Source organism: Amblyomma americanum, chromosome 4, assembly GCF_052857255.1.
Source record: "Amblyomma americanum isolate KBUSLIRL-KWMA chromosome 4, ASM5285725v1, whole genome shotgun sequence".
NCBI lineage: Eukaryota > Metazoa > Arthropoda > Arachnida > Ixodida > Ixodidae > Amblyomma > Amblyomma americanum.
Genome location: NC_135500.1, coordinates 41,841,197 through 41,862,860, shown reverse-complemented (window position 1 = coordinate 41,862,860; position 21,664 = coordinate 41,841,197). Strand labels below are relative to the sequence as shown.

At 45.8% G+C, this 21,664-nt stretch overlaps 1 protein-coding gene across 2 annotated transcripts; it reads left to right on the top strand.

Annotated features, from left to right (window-relative positions):
- Window positions 1-4,437: 4,437 nt before the first annotated feature.
- Window positions 4,438-19,926, top strand: LOC144127897 (uncharacterized). Of its 2 annotated transcripts, XM_077660874.1 has the most exons (5): window positions 4,837-5,093; window positions 5,917-5,960; window positions 7,367-7,480; window positions 9,975-10,252; window positions 17,809-19,926. In XM_077660874.1, exons 3-5 carry the CDS (start codon window positions 7,378-7,380, stop codon window positions 18,172-18,174), a joined length of 747 nt encoding a protein of 248 aa, XP_077517000.1. In that variant the 5' UTR covers window positions 4,837-5,093; window positions 5,917-5,960; window positions 7,367-7,377; the 3' UTR covers window positions 18,175-19,926. The 2 variants fall into 2 exon arrangements, with proteins under 2 accessions (XP_077516999.1, XP_077517000.1); XM_077660873.1 differs by lacking the exons at window positions 4,837-5,093; window positions 5,917-5,960 and adding an exon at window positions 4,438-4,631.
- The last annotated feature ends 1,738 nt before the right edge of the window (window positions 19,927-21,664 follow it).

Genomic DNA, 21,664 nt, shown 5'->3' with positions numbered 1-21,664 from the left:
GTATTAACAACATATGATAGCCCACACAAAGAAGACATTGGGAACATGTCAGCAAGGTAATACAATATAAGAAAACATGAAGAAATGAATTCACAACTAGTTAGTATCAATGATAATACAACATAAGGTGCATCAAGTTATCAATAACTGTGAAAAATGGGTGCGCAAAGCACATTGTTCGGAAGAAGTCAAGAATTGTGTTAGGAAAAAATGAATACATTAATAGATTACCAATTTTAATTAACTAGACGCCAACCTTATATAATTACAGCAAACTGCGTGTCTGAATTTTTGTTTTACGCCGCCACGCCAAGTGCACGGCGTCGTGTGGTGCATTTACACACCGTGTTTCGTTACGGGCCAAAGACAAAGGCCAGCAAGCTGACAGCTCGCGCTCGAAGGTACTAGTGAAGTTGTCCACGGGAACACTTTTCGAACACCGCGCAGTTTCGATAAATTTGTAGCAAATGTCTGAAAAGTAAATATAAGAGCAGATTTATTCCCTTGAAGAGGAACACGGTTGCTGTAGTGCAGTCGCACTCAGCGAATTATCCGCGCTGCTGGCTCGCCCGTTCGTGCTTGAACCCAGAACAACCGAAGTTGAAACCATGGTTGTAACTGTTGGAACCGGAGCTTTAGTTGGAACAGTTCTCAAACGGTAACGGCTTTGCTTCGGAGCAGCTAGCGAACACCATCAGTGGCCACAATGTGTTGCGCCACCTCCACGACCCTCCAGTTTATTTTGCAACATTTTCAGCCCAGTCGTGCCTGCAGAGCTACTCCCGCTCACTGCAAAGACATCGGCCGGGACACTGCTTTCCAGTACAGTTGCACCACGATTTGCCCAACCAACTGTACCTGCTGCACTGCTCAGGTGTGCTTGACTGCCTACTTTCGAGCACTGATTCTGCTCTGTTTCCGTGCTGCTACCGCTGCTACTTCTGCTGTCGTTGCTACTGTTTTCACTACTAATTAATTAATGCAGACCTTATAATTGAGTTCCATGTTGCTCCTGCCTGGTTTTAGAAATGACTGCTTTTCAAGTTTCAGTTTAACGTTAACGTAACCACAAGCCCAGCCAAATAAATGCAATTTTAGAATTATAAAATGCTAATTTTGATGCGGTTATATCAACGCAACAAACATCCACTTTTAATAGAGAATTCATTTCGGGCTTGGACGTACATTCTCAGATAGGACATATTCACTATATATAATAAAATGATAGCTGCTTTGTCCACATGATACATATATGCAGAAAACTGTCCCGCTTCCGGTTTGCACTGGTGCTCAAGCAATGGGAAGAGTGATTCAAAGGGACCGTGGCGGACGCCTTAATGGTGTCACTGCAGGGACTGCGGCTGCCTGCCAGTCTTTGAGAGCTGCTCAGTGATCACGAATAGTGGTCGCTTTACCAAATAAATAACTGAAACCGTTCAAATTACCTCTACCGCATCAGCGAGCCCTCTCTCGTTCTCACAGAAAGGGAAATGTCGTTTGTATCCGTGTCTGCGGGCGTACGTCTCTAATCTGTTTGTCTTTTCCCATAGTTTTATTTATTGCCATCTTTTTCCTGCTTAATGAGTGCTTGCTTCATTGTATTTTTTTTTCGCGCTTCCCTTTTCTTTCGCCGCCGTGATGACCGATCAGTGGTTGTAGTGCGCGCTCGGCTGCTGACTCGAAAGTTCCGAATTGGATCCCAGTCACAGCGGTCGCACGCACGCATGTACTGTGCGATGTCAGTGCACAAAAAAGAACCTACCCCAGGGTTTCTAAATTATCCAGAGTGGCTGCGGTGTCCCTCGTAACATGAGTCACTATAGTCCCAATAGCGACTCAGGTTACGAGGTGCACTAGGTTGAACTTCATAAAACCAATGCAAACGTTTCACTTTATCGTTTCGAAGGCCTCCGTTCGTTCCTTTTACTCTTCGTCCACACCCTTCCATTCTTGCTTTACCGTCGTGTCGTGCTTTTGCCGAGTGGTTTCACATCCATTTCATTTAGCCAATCTTCTTTCGCTTCTTCCTCGAGCGTCACTGCTCATCGCTTGTAACTGTTCGTCAACTTTGCCCGCATTCGCTCGTCGTCTACTTGCTCTGCAGTGCACTTTCTGCCCCAGATGGTTTTTTGCTCTATATGCCTTTGGTTGGCAATGCATCATACAGCAGGGTGCCCCGCTCAGGCGAAATGTTCGCGGTCGGCTGGGTGTGGAGTAGTACCTGCGTTTTGTAGACTTTTTGCATATTTTTATGTCTCCGAGGGACGAGCTTACCCGCTTTTGTTATCCCAACGAGGTTAAAGCGCCACCCTTTCCCAACGACAACGCTCAAACACGCTGAATGCAGCGATGCAGCGACGCACCAACTCAAATGGACGGCCAGCTTTCCCCCTCCTGGATGGATGGATGGACAATGCTGAACCGTTTAAATCGGGCGGTGGCTCAAGCAACACCCTCTAAATACTGGCTCAAGCCACCTAGCCATGACTTATGAAATTTTACTCTTGTCTTGATTTTAGCCACCAATCAGATAACCTTCGCTTGGTTACTTCTACCCGCTTAAAATCTACTTTCCCTTCACTGTCCTTAAACCCCAATGCCTTGGATAAATCAGCCCCGCTGCTTTGCACTGTAGGGTGAAGCTTAATTTTTACATAAAAGTATCAAGTGTTCACCCGTTTCCTCCTCCTCTCCGCACACAACGCACAACGTGTCTATCTCGTGGTACCTGACTCTATACGTCTTAATAATAATAATTAATAATACGTCTTAGTCCGCAAAACTGCAGTCCTGGCCTCAAATAACAAAGAGCTTCCCCTACAATTATCATAGGTATTTTCTTTGGCAATTTCCTGTTTAAAGGTCCGGTATGTTCTCAGTGCCGATTTCGTCATCCCTGTTTTCCACAGAGCTCTCTCTGTTTCTTTAACCTTTTTCTTAACCGATAATTGCCGATTTGCCCCCTTACTGCTGTCCAGATATTTGCTTGTCAATTTTCTAATTCGCTTTCTCCATTTCGTGTCAACGTCAACATTCTTTATATACAGGCATCTGAAAACTTTCCTAGCCACTGCTTTTCCCCCATTTTTCTCAATCGTTCCTCAAATGCTATCTTACTGCTAGCCTCTCTGCTCTCGAAAGACGCCCATTCCATATCACCCTGTACCCCCGGATTTGGTGTATTGCAATGTGCTCCTAAAGCTAATTAACCTCCCTACTCACCGTTGTTCAATTTCTAACCTTGCTTGAACATCTGGTCTCATGCACAGGACCGCATTACCGAAAGTCAGGCTAGGGACCATCACCCGGCCCTTTCCAGATATCTCTCTTAGCACTTCATACCTATTGTAATTCCACAGTGCCCTATTTTTCATGACAGCTGCATTCCTACTAGTTTTATTCATTACATATTTTTCATGCTCTGTCAGATACTCAGCACTGTTATTTATCCGCACCCCAAGATACTTGTACTCCTCCGCTACTTCTAGCATGAACTCCTGTATTCCATGCTCACCGCCCTCTTCAGTAAATATCATGACTGCAGATTTTTCCTTACTATACTTGAAACCTAATCTATCTCCCTCTGTACCACATATGTCTATCAACTTCTGCAAGTCTTCCTTGTTGTCAGCCATTAGCACTATATCATCCGCTTATATTAGTCCCGGTAATGACTGTTTAACCTATTCCACTTGCTTGAAAAAAGAAAGGTTGAAGCCTAGTCCGCTCCCCTCTAGTTTGGTCTCCAACCCTTGCTGGTACAACATGAACAACAAAGGGCATCCTTGCCTAAGCCCCGGCTGTATCTCTGCAGGCCCTGATACATTTTTTTCCCATTTTATGAGCACTCTGTTACCTTTATATATATCTTTTAAAAGATTAATTACTTCATCTTCCACATCCAATGTGCCCAGTATGTCCCACAATTACTCCTGAATAACGTTGTCATAGGCTCCCCTAATATCCAGAAACATGGGTGGATGGATGGATACGGCTGAACCCTTTACATTGGGCGGTAGCTCAAGCCACCTAGCCATGTCTTGTGAAATTTTACTCCTGTCTTGCTTTTTGCTACCAATCAGATAACCTTCGCTTGGTTACTTCTAACCTCTTAAAATCCACTTTCCCTTCACTATCCCTAAACCCCAATGCCTTGGGTAAGTCAGCCCCGCTGCCTTCCACTGTAGGGTGAAGCCCTTTACAGAAAAGTATGTGTTCAGCCGTTTCCTCCTCCTCTCCGCACGCAATGCACAAAGTGTCTATCTCCTGGTACCTGACTCTATACGTCTTAGTCCGCAAAACTCCAGTCCTGGCCTCAAACAACAAAGAACTTCCCCTACAATTATCATAGATATTTTCTTTGACAATGAGCTTCCGGCAGCGCCGCGCGCGGCCAGCGCTTATTTTTGCTTTAGCGCCTCCCTTCGAAACCCGCTCAGAGTGGCCAAACAGTGCAGGTTCGGAGCTGTGGTGGGCAATTCCCTGCACTTGCCTAGAATAGGCGCTCGCTATACGATTTTTTGTGCTCCGAATCCCGCGTTTTGGAAACGTTTGACGTGCTTTTCTCCGGCTGGTGATGGCGCAGCAGCAGCAACAACAACAGACTTCGCTGTTAAAAGTCCGCGTGGAAGGTGGGTTGCCCCGAACGCTTTAGGTCGGTTCGGGTGGTGCTCAGTACGCCATGGCGGACGCAGCGTGTGTCGTTCTATTGGGCGCCCGTCGGCCGCGTCTGCTGTACGCCAGTGTCCATCCAGAGTCGCAGAGTGCTTGTGTGCACGGTCGTGCTGTTGCGCACCTTGCGGGAGCAGTGTCACTTGGACCGCTCCGAACAGGTCGAAGCTAGTCATAAGCCTGCTTCAACCGCTCCTCGTTCAGTTCAGAACCGTTCTGTGATCTCGGTACTGCGTTCTGGCCACGCAGCGAGTATGCTGAAGGGTCGTGTAGCGCAGGTTGCACTAGAGTCTCTGGAAAATTATCCAGTGACTCTAGGTTGCACAGCAGGGCGCGTGCATTTTTTATTTGCGAAAAGTAATGTTAATAGATTGGCTTGAGACGGGGGGCATTGGTGAACGTTAATCCATTCGGTCTGTGGGGTACGCGCTACTTTTTGAAATGTTTGAAATTTCGTTTTTGTATTCATAACTCTGGGAGACACGCTGGTGATACAGCGGACATGCTGATGATACAGCACGTTGTTCAGTTCAGAACAGTAGTTTCGTAGATCACAATGGAAAGCATAACAGAAACACGGTCATGTGTGCTTTAGAGCTATGTATTAATGGTTGAACAATGCATACTGACATCTCGTTTTTTCAGTGGCAGGCTTTGAATAGCAAAAGCAATCACACGGCATAACAAATATATTGCCGCATTGTTATGCGGTTGGCATGTTTACACAGTTGCATTTTCCCAGTGCTTTTGTTTGCGTAAGAGGGAGTTTTATTCAGTGAGCCAATTCCGCATGGAAAGAATAGGTTTGCCTGCTTCGGTTCTTGACAAAGGAGTACAACGTATCATGGAGTTTTTGGATCTCTCAGCTTTTTTTACGTCTTTTAATCTGTACAGCGCCGTTAAATGCCTCCATAAAAATGGGTTTTGTAAGCAGCCAGAATTCAACATTTTTATTCTTACTGAGAAAAATTGTATTGCTTGAATCTGCATTGGTCTAGAGATGTGTGCATATGCAAGAAAAACTGAAATTCAGCCTTAGGGTTAAATTTTGTTTTTGCAATAATTTCAGACTGCCTGCATTAAAATTTTTCGCAGAAAAGCATTATATTCTCATTGAATTTGCACTAAATTAAAGCTGGTGTGAGAACAGCACTGAATTTGTGAGTTGGACTGGCCAGCACTGCAGTATACTGCTCACAAAACTAGTATAATGACTCTGAAGCCAGTGTTTTTTTTTTTTTTTAGGTGCAGTTGTCTAGCAGCTTTGTACACCCACTTTCTATCCAAAGGTAGGCCTGATTGTGCCATGCCATGTGGTAAAACCAGGGCATTCTTTTAAGTTTTTGGCATAACTTAGTATGCTTCTAGCATCCATGGCAAAGATGGGAAGTTTAGGTTGGGCCATATGTTAAGTGCAGTACCCAAATTAAAAAATTATATAGAATCCTAGAGAAACTGCGACATCACCGTTCGAGCTTTGGAGGCCCTGTGCATTGAGTCTGCAGCAGTGCAATCTATGCTTACGCTGAGGTGGCATATAAAAGCTAAGGCACTAGCCTGCCATGATGGCATCCTCTGCCCTACCAGGTCGCAGAACAGATACAGCAGTGCGGCATGCTTAATCACAGACAGAAGGACACAGACCAGCACTGCACACAATGCTGCCAGTGCTGTCTGTGATGATCTGTGTGGTGGCATTTTGTCACCTTTGCAATTACCAACAAATTTGCCCGTGAGCAAGTTCTGTTTATGTCCCACCAAACTTAGTGGCAGCACGTTAGTGAAATATGCGTGCCATTCCTTCTCCTTATGCGTTTTTGCCTACTAGCTGAGCTTGTCACCATAGCTAAATGTAGTCAAAATCTGCATGCGAAATAATATTGCAGCCGACACAGTTTGGGCACTGTGTTTCTCTAGTGTTCATGAGAAAGTGTTGCTGTCTCTACAGCTGTGGCAAAACCAGAGTATGCTGGAGAGTTGGTGTACTATGCTGAAAATTTATGCTGCAATGTTTTGAGTGCTGCAGGAGGCTGAAGGCTTATATAGCAGAATAGAATAAGCAAGGTGGTTACTGCAAGTCGGATCAATATGGATGTCTCTGCTGTCATGCCTAGTCTTGTGCAGTCTCTCCGTGGTGGGCAGCATGGTTTCTTAGGCTCTCGCCGATCTTATTACAAAGCTAGCTTTATATTATGTTGGCTCACATCTTGCTAATCACTTCCTGACAAACTCTGAAACCTTCTTGTGTTTGCATTTAACACGTATTCGCTCCAACTCATTGGCTATGTGTTTTTAATCTTTTAACTACTTTCTGCACTTTTTTTTTTTTAACAGCTGTTCTCTCCCAGATCCCCTCCTCAGCACAGCGTAGCATGTCACACGCTGTTTGGTTTCAGGAAATACAGTTGCAAGCTTGCACTCTTGTCCCGTCTTGTTTTGTGCAGTTTTGTTGAATAAGTCGCTTAACCAACTGGCCCCACAAACTGCACTACTGAGCGATTCTTAGACTGCAGCTAAAGCCTGTTTTTCATTAAAGAGCCTTTTCTCTTCCCTCTATTCATGCAAGAAATAGTGTTATGTTTCTTAGTGTTGTCTTTTGCCTTGGTTCTACAAATCTGTGCTGCTTTTAGTGTCATGTGGGTGCTCAGGCGGGAAAAGCCAAGGGTGGAAAGGACAGTGTTCTCTTCTCACGCAGGGGAGAAGGAAATGGTGATCCACGTGGAGCCAGCAGAAAGCCTGGAAGGCAGCGCGCTGGTGCCCGTGCAGGTGATCCCTGAACTGACTACGCCACCTCCTGCCCGCAGTGGTGGTGAGTGAGGAAGCCCCTTCTCTTTCTCTCTCTGGCATGCCAAGCAACGGGTGCAGGGTGCCAGCTGAGGAACAAGGCAGCGCATGGTCCATTGACACTTGGCATGTGAGGTTTTTTTTTTACTTGCGCACACACAACACACCTCTCTCTCTGTGTGTGCATGAGCTTTAACACGACGGCATTGGTCGCCGAAAAGCTGTCATCGTTGTCGGCGTCTGTGGTTTGCCCCCGTAGTTGGCGTCGGTGTTGTTGGTCGTGAGCGAAAAATCCCCAGAGAAGCAACCTAAGTGGGCCACCAAGATGCCAGGTGGGACATCTATGTCACGTGACTTTGTGGCGTTATCAAACCTGCCCTCCGGATTGTGAGCAAACTGCCCACCGTGGCAGGTGAAATGAATGATTGGGCGAGAGAGGCTGCTCAGGAAGAGCAACCTGGGTCTCACGAGCCCCACCGGTTGCAGCACCGGCCGTTGCAGGGCAGTGGCGCATCATTTAACGGCTGCTGCAGGAGTGGTGTGAGAACTCCCAGGGATCTCTGAATGTAAAATAGAGAACGACCAATTCCGCATATATATGGGCATTAGCCCATTAATGCTATCGCGTCATACCCTTAAGGTGGTGCTTAAGTGTCCCCTTCAATTTTCTTATTCTCTTTTATAAAATTGTTCCCTTCAATTTGTTCGCTCTTTTTGTAATTTTTTATTCTATCAGCAGCTTATACATTTCATTGTTTTTTGAATAAAAATTTCAGCTGATAGTAACAGCAGTGGTGCTTCATCTGCTCCATTTGCACCATACTGATACATTTGCATTTTGCTACTCCAGTCTGCTCCAAAAGCGGAAAATTGATCAGTATTGCGCCTTAGCTGTGCCAAAAGGAAGACGCGGTCGCAGTTTTGGAACCATTCAGGCTTTCCCTGCTAAAACGTTTCTGCAGTTGGCAGTCCAGGGTGCGCTGGCTTGTGGTAGAATTTAGCAGCCAGTTCATTCGCGCACATGGAGGAAGGAAAAAACTCGGGTGTGGCGGTTAAGTCACATTTTTTGAAGTCTACTCCCCGTCCCCCCCCACCTGGCCGCTGTCTCAGCGCGCTTGTGCATGCGCAGCAGACAATGCAGAAGACAGCACCACTGCGCCCGGCGTCACTATTGGCTGCACCTTTGCCCAACAAAGACTCCCATAGTCCATGTGAAAGCGCATGACTTCCGGCACACTTTGTGGAGAGCAGCTCGAATAGCGAGAACATCTCTCGAGTTTTCCTTCCTCCATGTTCGCGCATGATGTCAGTTGCATCAAAAGGTTGTGGGCTGGAGGGGTCACATCTTCTGGTTCGAAGAACAAAAGCTTGGAGCAGGTCCAACGAGGTCAAGCTTTGTTGGAACAAGGGAATTTCAGCCTTGCTGATTCGCTTTGTGAGCTTGATGAATTTGTAAAATAATTCCAAGAAGCGTTGAGATAGTGCCAACATGAAAAAAAGAATGGTTCAAGGATGTGTCCTTTGGACTTTTAGTCAAGCATGCTTGGTTGAACTTGTGTGCAAGACAGTGCCAGCATTAATGAAATATCACTGTTTTTTGTGAGCACCTTTTCTTCTGTTTTTTTTTCTTCCTAGCTACACATGGCTGAATGTGATCTCGTTAGTGACAAAATATTCTGGGTGACTCCTTTATTCCGTTCGTGCTGCTTCGAGCTGCTCCTGAATTATCGTTCTGATACAAAGGTGCTCCGAAATGAGTATTTTTCTGCTGCAAAAATTACTCCAGAACTTGAAATGGCTGGGCCACCACTGTAACAGCACTCGTAATGTCTTTATATCTCTGCCTCTTGTCCGTGTTTTTGCGGCCTGTGCAAATATTAATGGCCGTCGAGTTGCCCAGTTTTGTGTTCTTAACGCTATTCATAGTGGATCAACGAAAGGAGAAGCAGTTGGGGCTACAGATTCGTAGGAGGGGTAGCTTTGCCTGGTTCTGGTGCAGTGTCAGCATTGTGTGAGAGATTGTCGCTTATTGTCAGTTCTCGTAATTGCCATAGGGAGAGGGTTGCTACACCCACAAGGTGAGCTCTTGACTTGGAGGCAGTGCAATGAATGGCTTATTTTCTATTTTTTCCTTTTACTGGTGGTCATTCTTTGATAATGATAATTGCTTCAGGTGCCGTGTGTGATGCCTGTGCTACGCATGGTGGCCTTGCATCTTCTGTCTTTAAGATTATGCACGGGCTGGTGAGTATAGTGCAGTTGACCTGGATTTTTTTTTACTGTAGTTGAGTACATTTCTTGGCAAGTGTTCTTCTGTGGATGAGATTAGTGTTTTGAGCAGTAGAAAGTTAATATTCATCTGCTCTTTGTTTCCAAATGACAGGGCATGTATGAGGTTATAGCCATCCTGAATGATGAGTCGTGCAATAATATTCCTTCAGGCATAAAATTACCAACTGCTAGTAGCATCTCACCCCCCCCCCCCCGCCCCATAATGTCTGGCTGCGTGTTCTGTGCAGGCGTCGAGTGGAACAGCAACGAGAGCAAGGTCCTGCTGGAGCACTATGTGCGCTATGTGCAGCACGTTGGTCCAGACAAGAAGTTCCGCAGCAAGAGGGAGATGTTCAAGCGCATCGCTGAGCACCTCCTCGAAGAGACAGGCCAGCAACGCACGGCAGAGCAGTGCGAGAATCGCTACAAGACCATCAAGCGCCGGAAGCGGCGCTGTGCGGAGCTCACAAACCTTGGCACAACTCACATCCTGCTCAGCAGCACCATGGAAGAGGAACAGGGCACAGTGAGTGCCATCTTTTGTAGTTTGTACCAATGAAAGAAGCCCAGAGTCATTGAAACAAAGGGAAGCTTCATGATGATCATTGACATCAGCCTTACTGCGTCCACTGAAGGAGGAGGGCCTCTCCCAGTGACCTCGAATCAACCTTGTTCTCTGACAGCTGAAGCCACCTGATCTGCACAAACCCTCTAGCCTCATTCAACCACATGACTACCTGCCACCTTCCTACTATGCTTGCCTTATTTTGGATAGCATAAGGGAGCTTACCATTACAGTTACATGCATCTTACATTTACATTCACCTATGCCTTCTTTGGTTTCGTTGACTGTTGGCTTTTCTTGTTTGTACATCAAAATGAGCTCATCACCTCCCTACCCTTCACTTTACCTGCTCAATGTATATTACAGTTTGGCGCAGCACAGACAAGAACTCTTTTCGTGTTGGCTTGTTGAGGCTTGTTGTTCGTATGCTGACCAAAACAAGATGCCAGCAAACCAAGCTACTTGTTTTACTGCGGTTTCACATTGGGCATCATACAGGGCTTTCTCCTGACTGGTGGGTTTTTCAACACCAGGTGGAGGTGCATGCAGATGGTAGCTAAAGGGTGCACTACTGTATCCATGGAGCTGCGAGCTAACATGCTTCGAGTGAAAGAACAGCACGAATAAACATTAACTAGCAATCTGAGAGACTCTCCACTGACTTTCTTTTTCCAGGCAAATGGCAGTGTTGAAATTGTAGTAAAGCACGCCCCTTATATAGTATGAAACCAGTTCCCTTAAAAAGCTAACAACCATGCAACGCATCGCTGCATCAAGAGTAATGAGAAAATGTTAGCTCCTTTTTTGCTCATTGCAGCAGAGGTTGGGTGATGCATGGGTCTGTGATCCCGTAATGTGGTGAGGCTCCATCTTCAGCTGCATGGTTTTGTCTATGAGTGTCTCTGAGCATTGGCTGTCATCTACACAGATGCCACCAAGTTACCGCATCAGTGCAATTCTTTTATTGACACACTGGCCTGCCTGGCCGATGCAGCTTGCTTGCTTATATGGCAGTGGAATTTTATGCATAGCACAGGTGGAAAGCAAAGGAAAGAAGGAAAAAAATGAGTCAAGTATGTCCTTGGGAGCTCACATGTAGCGCAAAGTGCACCTGATTGTAGTCGTCATTTCTGTCACCTTCCAAACCACACAAACACTACTGTCCTGTTGATAACATTAGATTTGTTTGGTGCAAAGGTAACTGTGGCCCGCTGTTGCCTTGTTTCCAACGTAGAAGTGCAGTTTATTCTTAAGACATAAAGTATGTAAAACCAGGCAGGAGACATGCACTGAACACTCTTTCACTGTAAAGAAAATGAGCTTGCAGTTTTGAGTAACTGTTCAGGAACCCATAGAGTGGTTGGTTATTCTTGCAGCTATACAGGGTGTCTTCTCAGTTTTTTGAGTTAGAAGAGTGTTTTTTCAGCCATAGCATTGTCACCAGCGTAGTACATCAGAATACAGCTAAGACATGCTAACTAGCAGGCTGGTTAACTAATATTGAATAGTTAACTTTTCATTATTACTGTTAGGCTCCTTAACTACTGAGGGGCATGTTGCCCACCGTAAATACTCAGAGTCCTTCAATAGCTATTGAAGGACTCTGATGATATCGATTTCCATTTTTAGAATTTCGAAAATGCGGTGACCCTGTGTGCTGTGGCCCAACAAATTTTTGGGATTTCGACGACTTACATGCACTGGAGAGGTTGCTTTGCCTGCAAGTTTCTCGAAAGTGCATGTATTTTGGCGCGATGTAGCCAAAATTTGTTTGGTCACCGCGCCGAGGGTAATCGCGTTTTCGAAGTTCTAAAAATTGATATGCATATTACTCACGATGCGCCACAATCCTCTCAGTAATTAGGAGCCTTGCGGTAATAGTTAAAAAGCTAACTATTCAATTTTAATTTACCAGCCGGCTAGTTAGCACGTCTTAGCTATATTCTGATGTACTACACCGCTGACAATGGCATGCCGAATAAATTGCTCTTCTAACTCAGAAAGCCTATTTTAAAAAAGTTGTGTAATATCTTAGGTGAAACGCCCCGCATAGCTGTACTTGTGGAAAGGGTGGCTCAATGGGCATGTTTTGGAGGGAGGAGGGTGCTGTCATATTTGCACAATACATTTCTTAGTTTTCCTTCATCAAGCACAAATGGAGGGGGAATGGGGGAGGAGGCCAGTGCAGTTCTTCCACCGGAAATTTCTCCCTTCTGCCCCCTCCCCTCGATTTTCAAATCCACCGCTGGTACGTGACCAGATTTACATCCGCCAAATCAGTTGGTGTTCCACTGAGCATGCACACAGATGCTGCTATGCTGTGAACAGCAACACTGAGCGGGGCTGCCTCAAGCTGCAGCTTGAAGCCCAGTTTCTGGGAAGCCACAGCCATAAAATTGAGAAGCCTGGTTGGGGGACTTTGCGACGAAAGGGCTGACCTGAGCTGTTTCAGGATACCCTTGCAAACACTTCAGGAAAGAAAATGGCATTTTTAAATGGTTACTTTTAACATGCTACATTTGTTTCGTGTGCTTAAGAGTATACCTCGTGAAAATAATAGCTGTCTGCTATAAGCAGCTAGTTTGTCTTCTGACATGTAGTTGGAAGTCAGTGACTTAGCACTGTATATATTTGGGCAAGTTGGTCTGACAAGTGTTTAAGACGGAGCTCAGTTAAAAATCACTCATGCGTAAAGATATGACACATACAGAACTGCATTTTAACGCTCTGTCTTCTTGTTGAGATTTTTCACGGTACTCCCCTTTAGTAATTGCCTGTGTTTGCTTTGTGTCTCTTTTTGCCCATATCTTTCGGTACTGCTTCTTTGGTCTAGTATTTGATGTGTGCTGTTTACTCTTTTTGCTAAAAAACATCATTTATTTGCTTGCAGCAGCAGTTTGATATGATTGCAATAGGTGCTTAGTGGGGTAGACCTCTGCTTGCTGTCGGTGAGACGGAAAACTGAGTTTTGATGTACACTGTTTATTGGGGGGTCTGGGTGAGGAAATTTTGTTAATTTTTTTAACACCTAATCTTAATTTTTGGTCTATTGGGGAAGGGGTGCCTTTGCAGAGAAATGGGCAATGCTTACTGCTTGCATGGAAATGAAAGCAATAGCTGCATGTGCATACAGAAATGAAATACTGTGTGTCACTAGTGCATGACAAATTTTGATGGCCTTATTCCTACAAAAGGTTTGACATTGCTTGCTGTGTGTGCATATGCTTTCGTGTAAATTTTCTGTCAAGCCTAAATTTTCTCTACTTCACTGCAGTGTATTGCTAAGATCTGAAGAAGGCACATTTGATGGAGGTGAAATACAAAATATGCATGTGTGCTGTGCAATGGCAGTTAAAGAACCCCAAATGGTTGAACTTAATTTGAGCCCTCTGTTGTGGCATTTCTGTTAGCCTATTCATAGCTTTTGGATGTTGAACCCCACAAACTAATCAGCCAAGACAAGAAGGCGGCTGTATTAGTGGGACAATTGCAGGACACTGTGAGCGTGCTTACAATGATGCGTAAGTATATCTGGCACTATTCTTTATTTTGGGGTGCCTATACATTACGCACGCTTCAAAAAGATTGCACACAGCTATGGGTTTTTCACATTACACACTTAGTGGCATCAAACATGAGATGTCCTTGCCATTTTCTTGTAATACCCTGATTTGGATTAGCTGGTTCATTGTAGTGTATTTTGGAGATGGCACAAAAGGGAACAAGAATGTGGAAGGAACATACCGAAGGAACATACCGTATTTACGCGCATAATTTGCGCACTTTTTATTCAGAAATTAGGGTTCGAAGAAGGGGGTGCGCAAATTACGCGGGGATTTCGCGAGTACGACTTAAAAAACTCCACAAAGTCATAACACACAATATAGGTATAGTGTATGTTGCTGCGTATACGTCAGCACCCGGACCCGCACCCCACGCTGGCCGCCCCCCGAAAAAAATGTTCACTCTAAATGAAAAGCCGCACATCTTCCCCCCCCCCCCCCCCCCCCCCTTGCGGGATGGCGTGAAGGTGCATGCATGAAGCTGAATAAGACGCTAAAACAGCGTCTGCTTTAAAACTGCTTTCTGCCCAGCCAATTGTTCGGTAGTTCCGGATTCCGTAAGTTTGCTTTCGCAACTTCGTCCGGGATAGCAAGCACGAATCAAATCAATTATCACACCACACAATTCTTTAACAATACCGCGCGAGCGTCGACCAAACTGCTTGTCGGCGCCTTATCACGGCGCGGAGCCACGAAGCCAGCGAGAATAGCCACGTGCGCACAAGTTTGCCGACGCAAGCAGTTTGAAACTTGCCGTATAGTTGTGATAGGGTCCCTAGAAATACTTGCTAGTCTGCCGTTCGCGCGGGGCTCTCTACGGAACCAGTTGGCCGCGCCTCGGATGAATGCGCAGGGGGCGCTGCACACATTCGGAACGTCATGCCTGCAGGAGCGGTCGTGCCGTGGCTGCGGTAGTGGTGCGCGCTGCTCCTTGGTCGCGAGCCCATAATACTGGTGTTTTTTTTTTGTTTTTTTGCGAAATCCATGAACGCTGACTCGCGTGTGTGTTAGTTTGTGTGTTCTTATGTATGTGTGATCGCGTCATGTCTAGACAACGTGACAAGCGCCACATCTTGCCAGCTCAATTCGCCATCTGACTTTCCTTCAGATTTCCACCATCTAGTTAAAAACGTGCGAAATGCATTTGCAGGCAAATGGTTTAATGCACCTAAGGGCCGGGTGCACGCTCAAACCGATCCGAGAAGCTTAGAAAATGGACAGCCAGATCGAGTGTTTAGCTTAAAGCCATGCCGAAGATCACCAGCATGCACCTGAATCCCAATTCTTTTGAGAAAACGAGAGTTGCTCCAGCATTCCAGCTATTTGGTGATCATATGATTAAAGGTCTTTTTATTTATTGCACCCCGTTAGGACGCTCTTATGATTTCGTGGAAGGCACTGAATCCTTTGCAAAAGAATAAATAAGCTTATCAGGATAATGACTGCGCGTGTGCCAAAAGCAGCGTTATACCCGCAGTTAACAAAATTTTTATTTTAAAGGAGTTCCTTGAAAACCTCACAAAGTCGGAAATTCATGCAAAGGCCACAGTCGGCGGGTTTTTGAGCAACAGCATAGCAGAGGGACTTCGTGTTTCAATTCAGAGCGCACTTAATTAGTCGCAGATGCAGATCTCGGCACACATCGTTTTAAGTATGTGACGACTGCAAACTTGAGCCAAGACAGACTTGAAAGCGTATTTAGCATTGTTCGGCAATCATCAGGATCTTTGACCATCGGAATGCCGCTCAGTATTTGGTTACTGTTAATGTACTCACATTCTACAATCTTGCGAAACTACCACCATCGGGAAACTGTGCTCCAGAAGCGGTCACTTAATTCCTTAGTTTGGGTGGCGAAGAAACAGCCGTGCAGCGAGAATATGCTGCCTAGACTCGACAGATGAATTGATAAAGGAGCGCTCATGATGTAAAAACTGCATTGGTTTCTTGTGCGCCACGTACAAGTATTACCTCTGACGACAGTGCCTGTGTGACAGGAATAAAGCCACGAGATGTTAATTTATGGTATCTCGGGCTAGAAAACCACTGAAAAAAAGCCAGTGCATAGACTGTGCTTTAGCCTTGACGACTTAAAAGCAGTGGCTATACAGAAAATGATCGGATTGCAGCTTTCACTGCAAAATTTGATAATGGTGGCTTACTGTATCCGTCTGGCCCCTTGAATAACATAATTATCACCGGCCTTGAAGACAGCTTCACTACTTATTTTAGTCTGAACAAGTTGCACGAGAAGAGCATAGTTGACTTCGCTGATTTTTTAGCACATGTACATTTTTCGCCTCTGGGCTGTGTGAAACATGGACGTGAAATTGTTAACACTGTAATCAAATTCTATATTCTGCTTCACCTGCGCTTCTACATGAAGTCAATCAATGTTGAGAGGGCTGCCAAAAAATAGCAGCCGAAGCTGTTAAAGATGAGAAGATGCCAGGAGGTGGTGCAAACAAAAATGTCGGCAGCCTGAGTGCGAAAGTGATGGAAATAAATGTGTTTAACAATGATTTTTATTTTGTGCTATACATTGCTGATCCTTGAGTATCTTTTCCCTGACAGGTCATTTGACCTACACAGCATGGGCTAATAATGATATTTTACCAAGCACGGGATTCTAAGAACTGCTTAGAATGCATGCTTGTGTTCATTACTTCTGTAACTCGGTTGCCTAAGCACTAAGGAATGCGTTCCTGCAGTTTGCCTAAAGCACATGATTTACAGGACTCAGGTTCTCATCTTACATGTTTTAATTGTGCGTGCATCTAGAAGTGTTCAGTGTTTTATAGCTTCAGAGTTCGTAGGAGTTGAGATCGGATCAATAGTATGAATGAAAATGCCGCTGTCAATAGCGCTCTGTTGCGTGCACACACGGTCATGTGGTTTAGAATCGTGGGTAACGTTTTTGATGCAAGGATATTTTTATTTAAATTCCTCAGAAGACGGTACATAATACGGCATGGAAGCAGTATTCAGAAAGGGGAATAGGGTGTAAAAATAAGTGGGTTCGTTTCGCCTCAGACTCTGGAGTACGCGCACAAAATTTGCTCGCAAAAAAAAATCGTTTGCGTCGCTACGCCGATGACTGAACTGCGCATTGAAAAACCACGGCTAAGCTGAAATAAAAAAAATCAGTGCAATCGCATGCGCAAGTCATCTGAAAACACCCAGGGAATTCGTTTCGCGGGGCAAAACGTGCGCGTCTACTGCAGACGCCGTGGCTGTCAAGGCACACCGATTGCTTGCAGCGCCACCGCGGCGGTCATTCAGCAGCAGACCCCGCCGCAGCCGGAGTACGCCAGACTAGCAAGTATTTCTAGGGCCCTAGTTGTGATATCCCATCGCAAGACACGACCGAACAACCAAACGCAAGCAGTCAGAGCCACAAAGAAAAGCGTAGCCGGCAGTCAAGTCACATGCATCAGCCAAACAAACAGCGGTGTTGACTCTTCTATCAGCTGGCAATCCTCCCCGGAAGTGCTGCTGGCCGTTCCGAGTGGCGATGCCGCTGGTGCCGCCGCGATTGTGACAGCGGCCTCTGACACCACCATGAACGCCCAGTGCACAAAAGATTCAAAACGCCTTCCGAACAAACATGCGGAATAGCCGAATGCTACTGGGTAGAGCCGTAGGGTAGAGCCCGCGTGCATGATGGTGGTCTAGCACAGCGTGGTGCGTAAAATATGCGAGTAAAAAATGTTTTTTTGTAAAGCCCGGTGATAAGTTAAGGGTGCGCAAATTATGCAAGGGCGCAAATTATGCGCGTAAATATGGTAAATAAACGGCGCTGGTCCTGTCGTTTTTGTATGCCTTCTGTGTCTTGTTCCCTCTTGTGCCGTTTCCAAAATGCAATGCCATTTTCTACGCCTGAGCAGTATGGGTGTAGCGCACCCCTCGACCTCTTCCGCTTGGGTGATGCCTGTGCATTTCGAAAATGCCCAGGAGAGAGAAGTGATGGCGCTGGGAGAGGAGGACGAGGCTGAGCCCCAGGCGGAGCAGCAACAGCAGGAGGAGGCCGAGGACAATGATCCTGAGCTTCTCGCTGAGCTGGCCGCCATGGGCGACGAGGAGCACCACATGAGCCGGCGGGCCACCAGGAAGCGGGGGGCCAGCTCAGCGCTGGACCAGCAGCAGCTACTGGACCGGCTGCAGGAGCTGCACGAGCGGCGTGAACGGCGGAGGGACGAGCGTGAGCATCGCAGAGACCTCAGGCATGCCGAGCAGATGAACCTGCTTCGAAGGATCCTGAGTGTGCTTGAACGCCAGCCACTCACTGCACACTCACGAGTGACTACCGCACATCGGTGACTGCTCTGTGTCACATTCATTGAAAGCTGCCTGGTTTGCTGGGCACATTCTCTATGGCATCTCATCTGCCAGAGGCCAGGAAGGAACATTGGCTGGCGTCAGAAGCTGTGGTCCCAGACAAGTTTTCGGTAGTGCAGTTCAGGCATTGCTGAACTTTGGACGTTGGTTCTCATTGTTTTGGAATTTGCCCTCCTTTGGCAGTGTGTTGTTTGGTTGCAAGGTCAGTTCTGAAAATGTCGTTGGTTCATCTAGGAGCGAAAGAAGTGCAGCATGTGAATGAGTGTACAGTGAAACAAGCTTACTTGCTGTGCCAGCCTTGAATACTGATTACTTTGTGCATACATGGCTGAGCTTTTGCTCAGCAGTGAAGTAGGCAGGGTAAAGTTGGTTCCGGCTGCAGCCTGTTGGGTGCAACGAGGTAGTTTCAAGGGCCCAGTTCATGTGTGCTCCCGATGCTGCAACCTTTTTCCTTTCCATGCACACAACTACACGCACAAGTATTGTACAGAGATATTTTTCACATAGTCACTAAGCCACTTTGTTAAAGAGTGCGTCTAATGCACTCAACAGAAAATTGCTCTACTCAAGTGCTTCACAGCAGCTCTCGTACACCTGTGCAAGGCTTGCAGTGGCAACCAAGTAGTATGAAGTGTTGTGTTTGCCTGAATGAAGGTGCGTCATACAGATCTAATTTGTGCCTGTGAGCAAAGCATATTTCTGGAGCTTGGCTGCTTGAGCTCAGTCAATGAATGTGATGCAAGCATTGTCTGTTTTGCTTAGAAAAAGCTAGCAGTGCTTTCTGTGCTTGATACCGGTTCCTTATTAAGGCTGCGAACTGGGCAAGTTGGTACTGATTCATATTTGCACAGCGCAATAAAACAATGGGACAGAACGTTTGTGTTGTTCCTAGTATTTAAGAGACCTTTGCCATGAATAAAAAAATCTAGCTGCGAGTACAGCGCTTGTGGTGTCCATTCTTCGTTCTGTCCCGTGGTTTTATTGCGTTGTTCAAATATGAATCGGTTCCTTGTAGGGTCTAGGAGAGAATACAGAATGGCATATAGAAAATGAATGAATGTCTGCTGGAGTTATCAAACACCCAAGTTTCCAAAATGCAGGGAAATGAGAAGTTGTCTCAAGTCATAACGACTTTCACTTTCCTGTTTGGCATCCTTTGTGACAACACTGTGAAATATAAGTAAAGTCTTCATATGCCAAATGCACATAGCATATTACCTAGCACTTTGTGGCTGAACTTAGCTTATTTTGGCTTTTCAGGTTGTCCCAGTGAACACTCCATATTCAGGTTTACTGGCAGCTATTGCCTCAAAGTGGTTTAATAAAATGATGTGAACATGGAGCAAATTTAGACATGTGCACAAAAGTCTCCATTGCCCTGGCTAGGCCTGCATTAACATCAGAGCTGATGAAACCAGTGTTCCAAGCATCAGTAGTCCAGAGTGATGGCCACACCATTTTCTTGTCCCTGTGGATCCCCAGTACCATTGCATTTGTGTCCAGGCATGTAGAAGCACATGGTGCCATTCAGCATTTGTAGGCCACTCTATTTTGTTGGCAGAGTGTTGTCATCAGGGTATTCGTGCAGTGTTTACTGGAGATGGAGCATCCCACCAGTGCACTGCAGTACCATCCGTTGTTTTTTTAGCAGCCATGGTTTTAATGCTTCACAGCAGTGGTTCTGCAACATGGCATATGAAAGTTCATGGGAATAAACTTGGCTGTGCATTGTCAGCAGTCATTCCTTTTCTGCAGCTTTGACAGATTGAGGTCTCAAGTTTAATACCCTGCAGGTATATATTCCTTGTGAATACAAAAGTTGCACGGGCCAGCAGAGTCAGATGGGTGGTTGAAGTTAGGAAGTAGTACAATTGGTTGGTTCCCCATAGGATTCAATTCAAAGAAAAGACTAACAACTGCATCATGAGTGATTTGGTTTAGAAGAACTTTCACAGCAGCTGCGAGCCATGGCGATCTTGCGCTATGGCACTCGTGGGGCGTCTGCGGGGCACTGTTGAGCAAAGGAAAAAATTAGCTGCAGTATAACTACTGCTGAACCTGGTTAGAGAGTGAAAGCTGTGGTGAATCGGGCAAGTAGACGTGGCTTCACGTCTGTAACTTTAAGTGCGGCCCGCACACTGGATAGGCAACGTGGTGCGCACCCTGCCACCGTGGGATGTGGTGGTTAAATTAATGTTTGATCGTGAGAGGTTGGTCACTCAATGAACGCTGCGGCCTATTGTTGCAGCGCGGCGTGTCTGCCACAATGTCAGCGCTAATGCATGCTGCCCACATCTCTCTCTCTCTTACCACTGCCAGCCAGGTACCTCAAAGTGTGATTGAGGCATCCACTGGCCCAGAGAGCAAGTTATGCGCCCTTCCTTTTCTCAAAATCATCGGAGTCTAGAACGTCAATGCCAATGAACAGGAATGCCACTGCCTATAGAAACAGCGCTCAGGCTGAGTAAAGTCATAGCTAGCGCTGTCATGTGGTTTCTCCTCTGTTCAAGGTCAAAGGTCACATTCAGTGCCATGCAAAGAGCGACTTCAACTAGCGTAGGCTTTACCTGGCATAGTGTAGTTTTGCTTCAAAATTCTCCTCCAACACTGCCTCAGTGTTCAACTTAAAAGCGTTAGCTACAGGAGCTTCAAGTGTTTACATCGGTGTGCCCAGCATACGTGGAGCAGACCAAATCCAAACATCTGCGGATGTTTCCTTTTACATCCCTTCTAAGCAGAGGTGGGCAAATGCCCTCATTTTCACTTTTCCTCCCTCACCCTCACTTTTGAATCCATGGCCCTCCCTCACCCTCACTAACATTCGTTGAAAAACAAGTCAATTTTTGTAGTCGGCAACCTCTGGCGATATTACTGAGTAATAAACATAAAAGACAAGCCCTCAAGGCACTATTGCACGAGAAGGCAGATGCTTATATTGCTGTGTGTGTGCATGTATGTGTGCTGTTTGAGCTAATGCATGAGACAAATCCGAGACAGTTACGAATGGAGCCCCAAAATATCACTCTGCTTTTCCTTTGCACACGCACTGAATGTATACATGTGCCCTGCACTTATAACATTTCTTTATCATCTATATGCACTGCTAAAATGAGTCAGTGCATTTTTGTGTGCGTGTAGAAAAACTAATGTACGCCAAAAGTATTTAAAAAACATCGCAGTAGCGCTTACCACGAAATAACAATAAGTGCTAAGCACAGAATAGACTCGGAGCAAGGACATTTTGCAGTTCACTTAATTACCATTACATGATGATATTGTTACAGCACTGGGTCTTCTGAATTTCACTGCTTCTAATCTCTCACCATTTAGCGCAGTTTGCTGCATGCTTGCCTGATGACGCTTCCAGGCACACGGATGCAAGATCACGAAGACCATACTTTCAAATTACAGCATGACAGACTGGTAGTTTAACATGCGTGAATGCGGGTGTGTGACGAAGACGACAATTCAA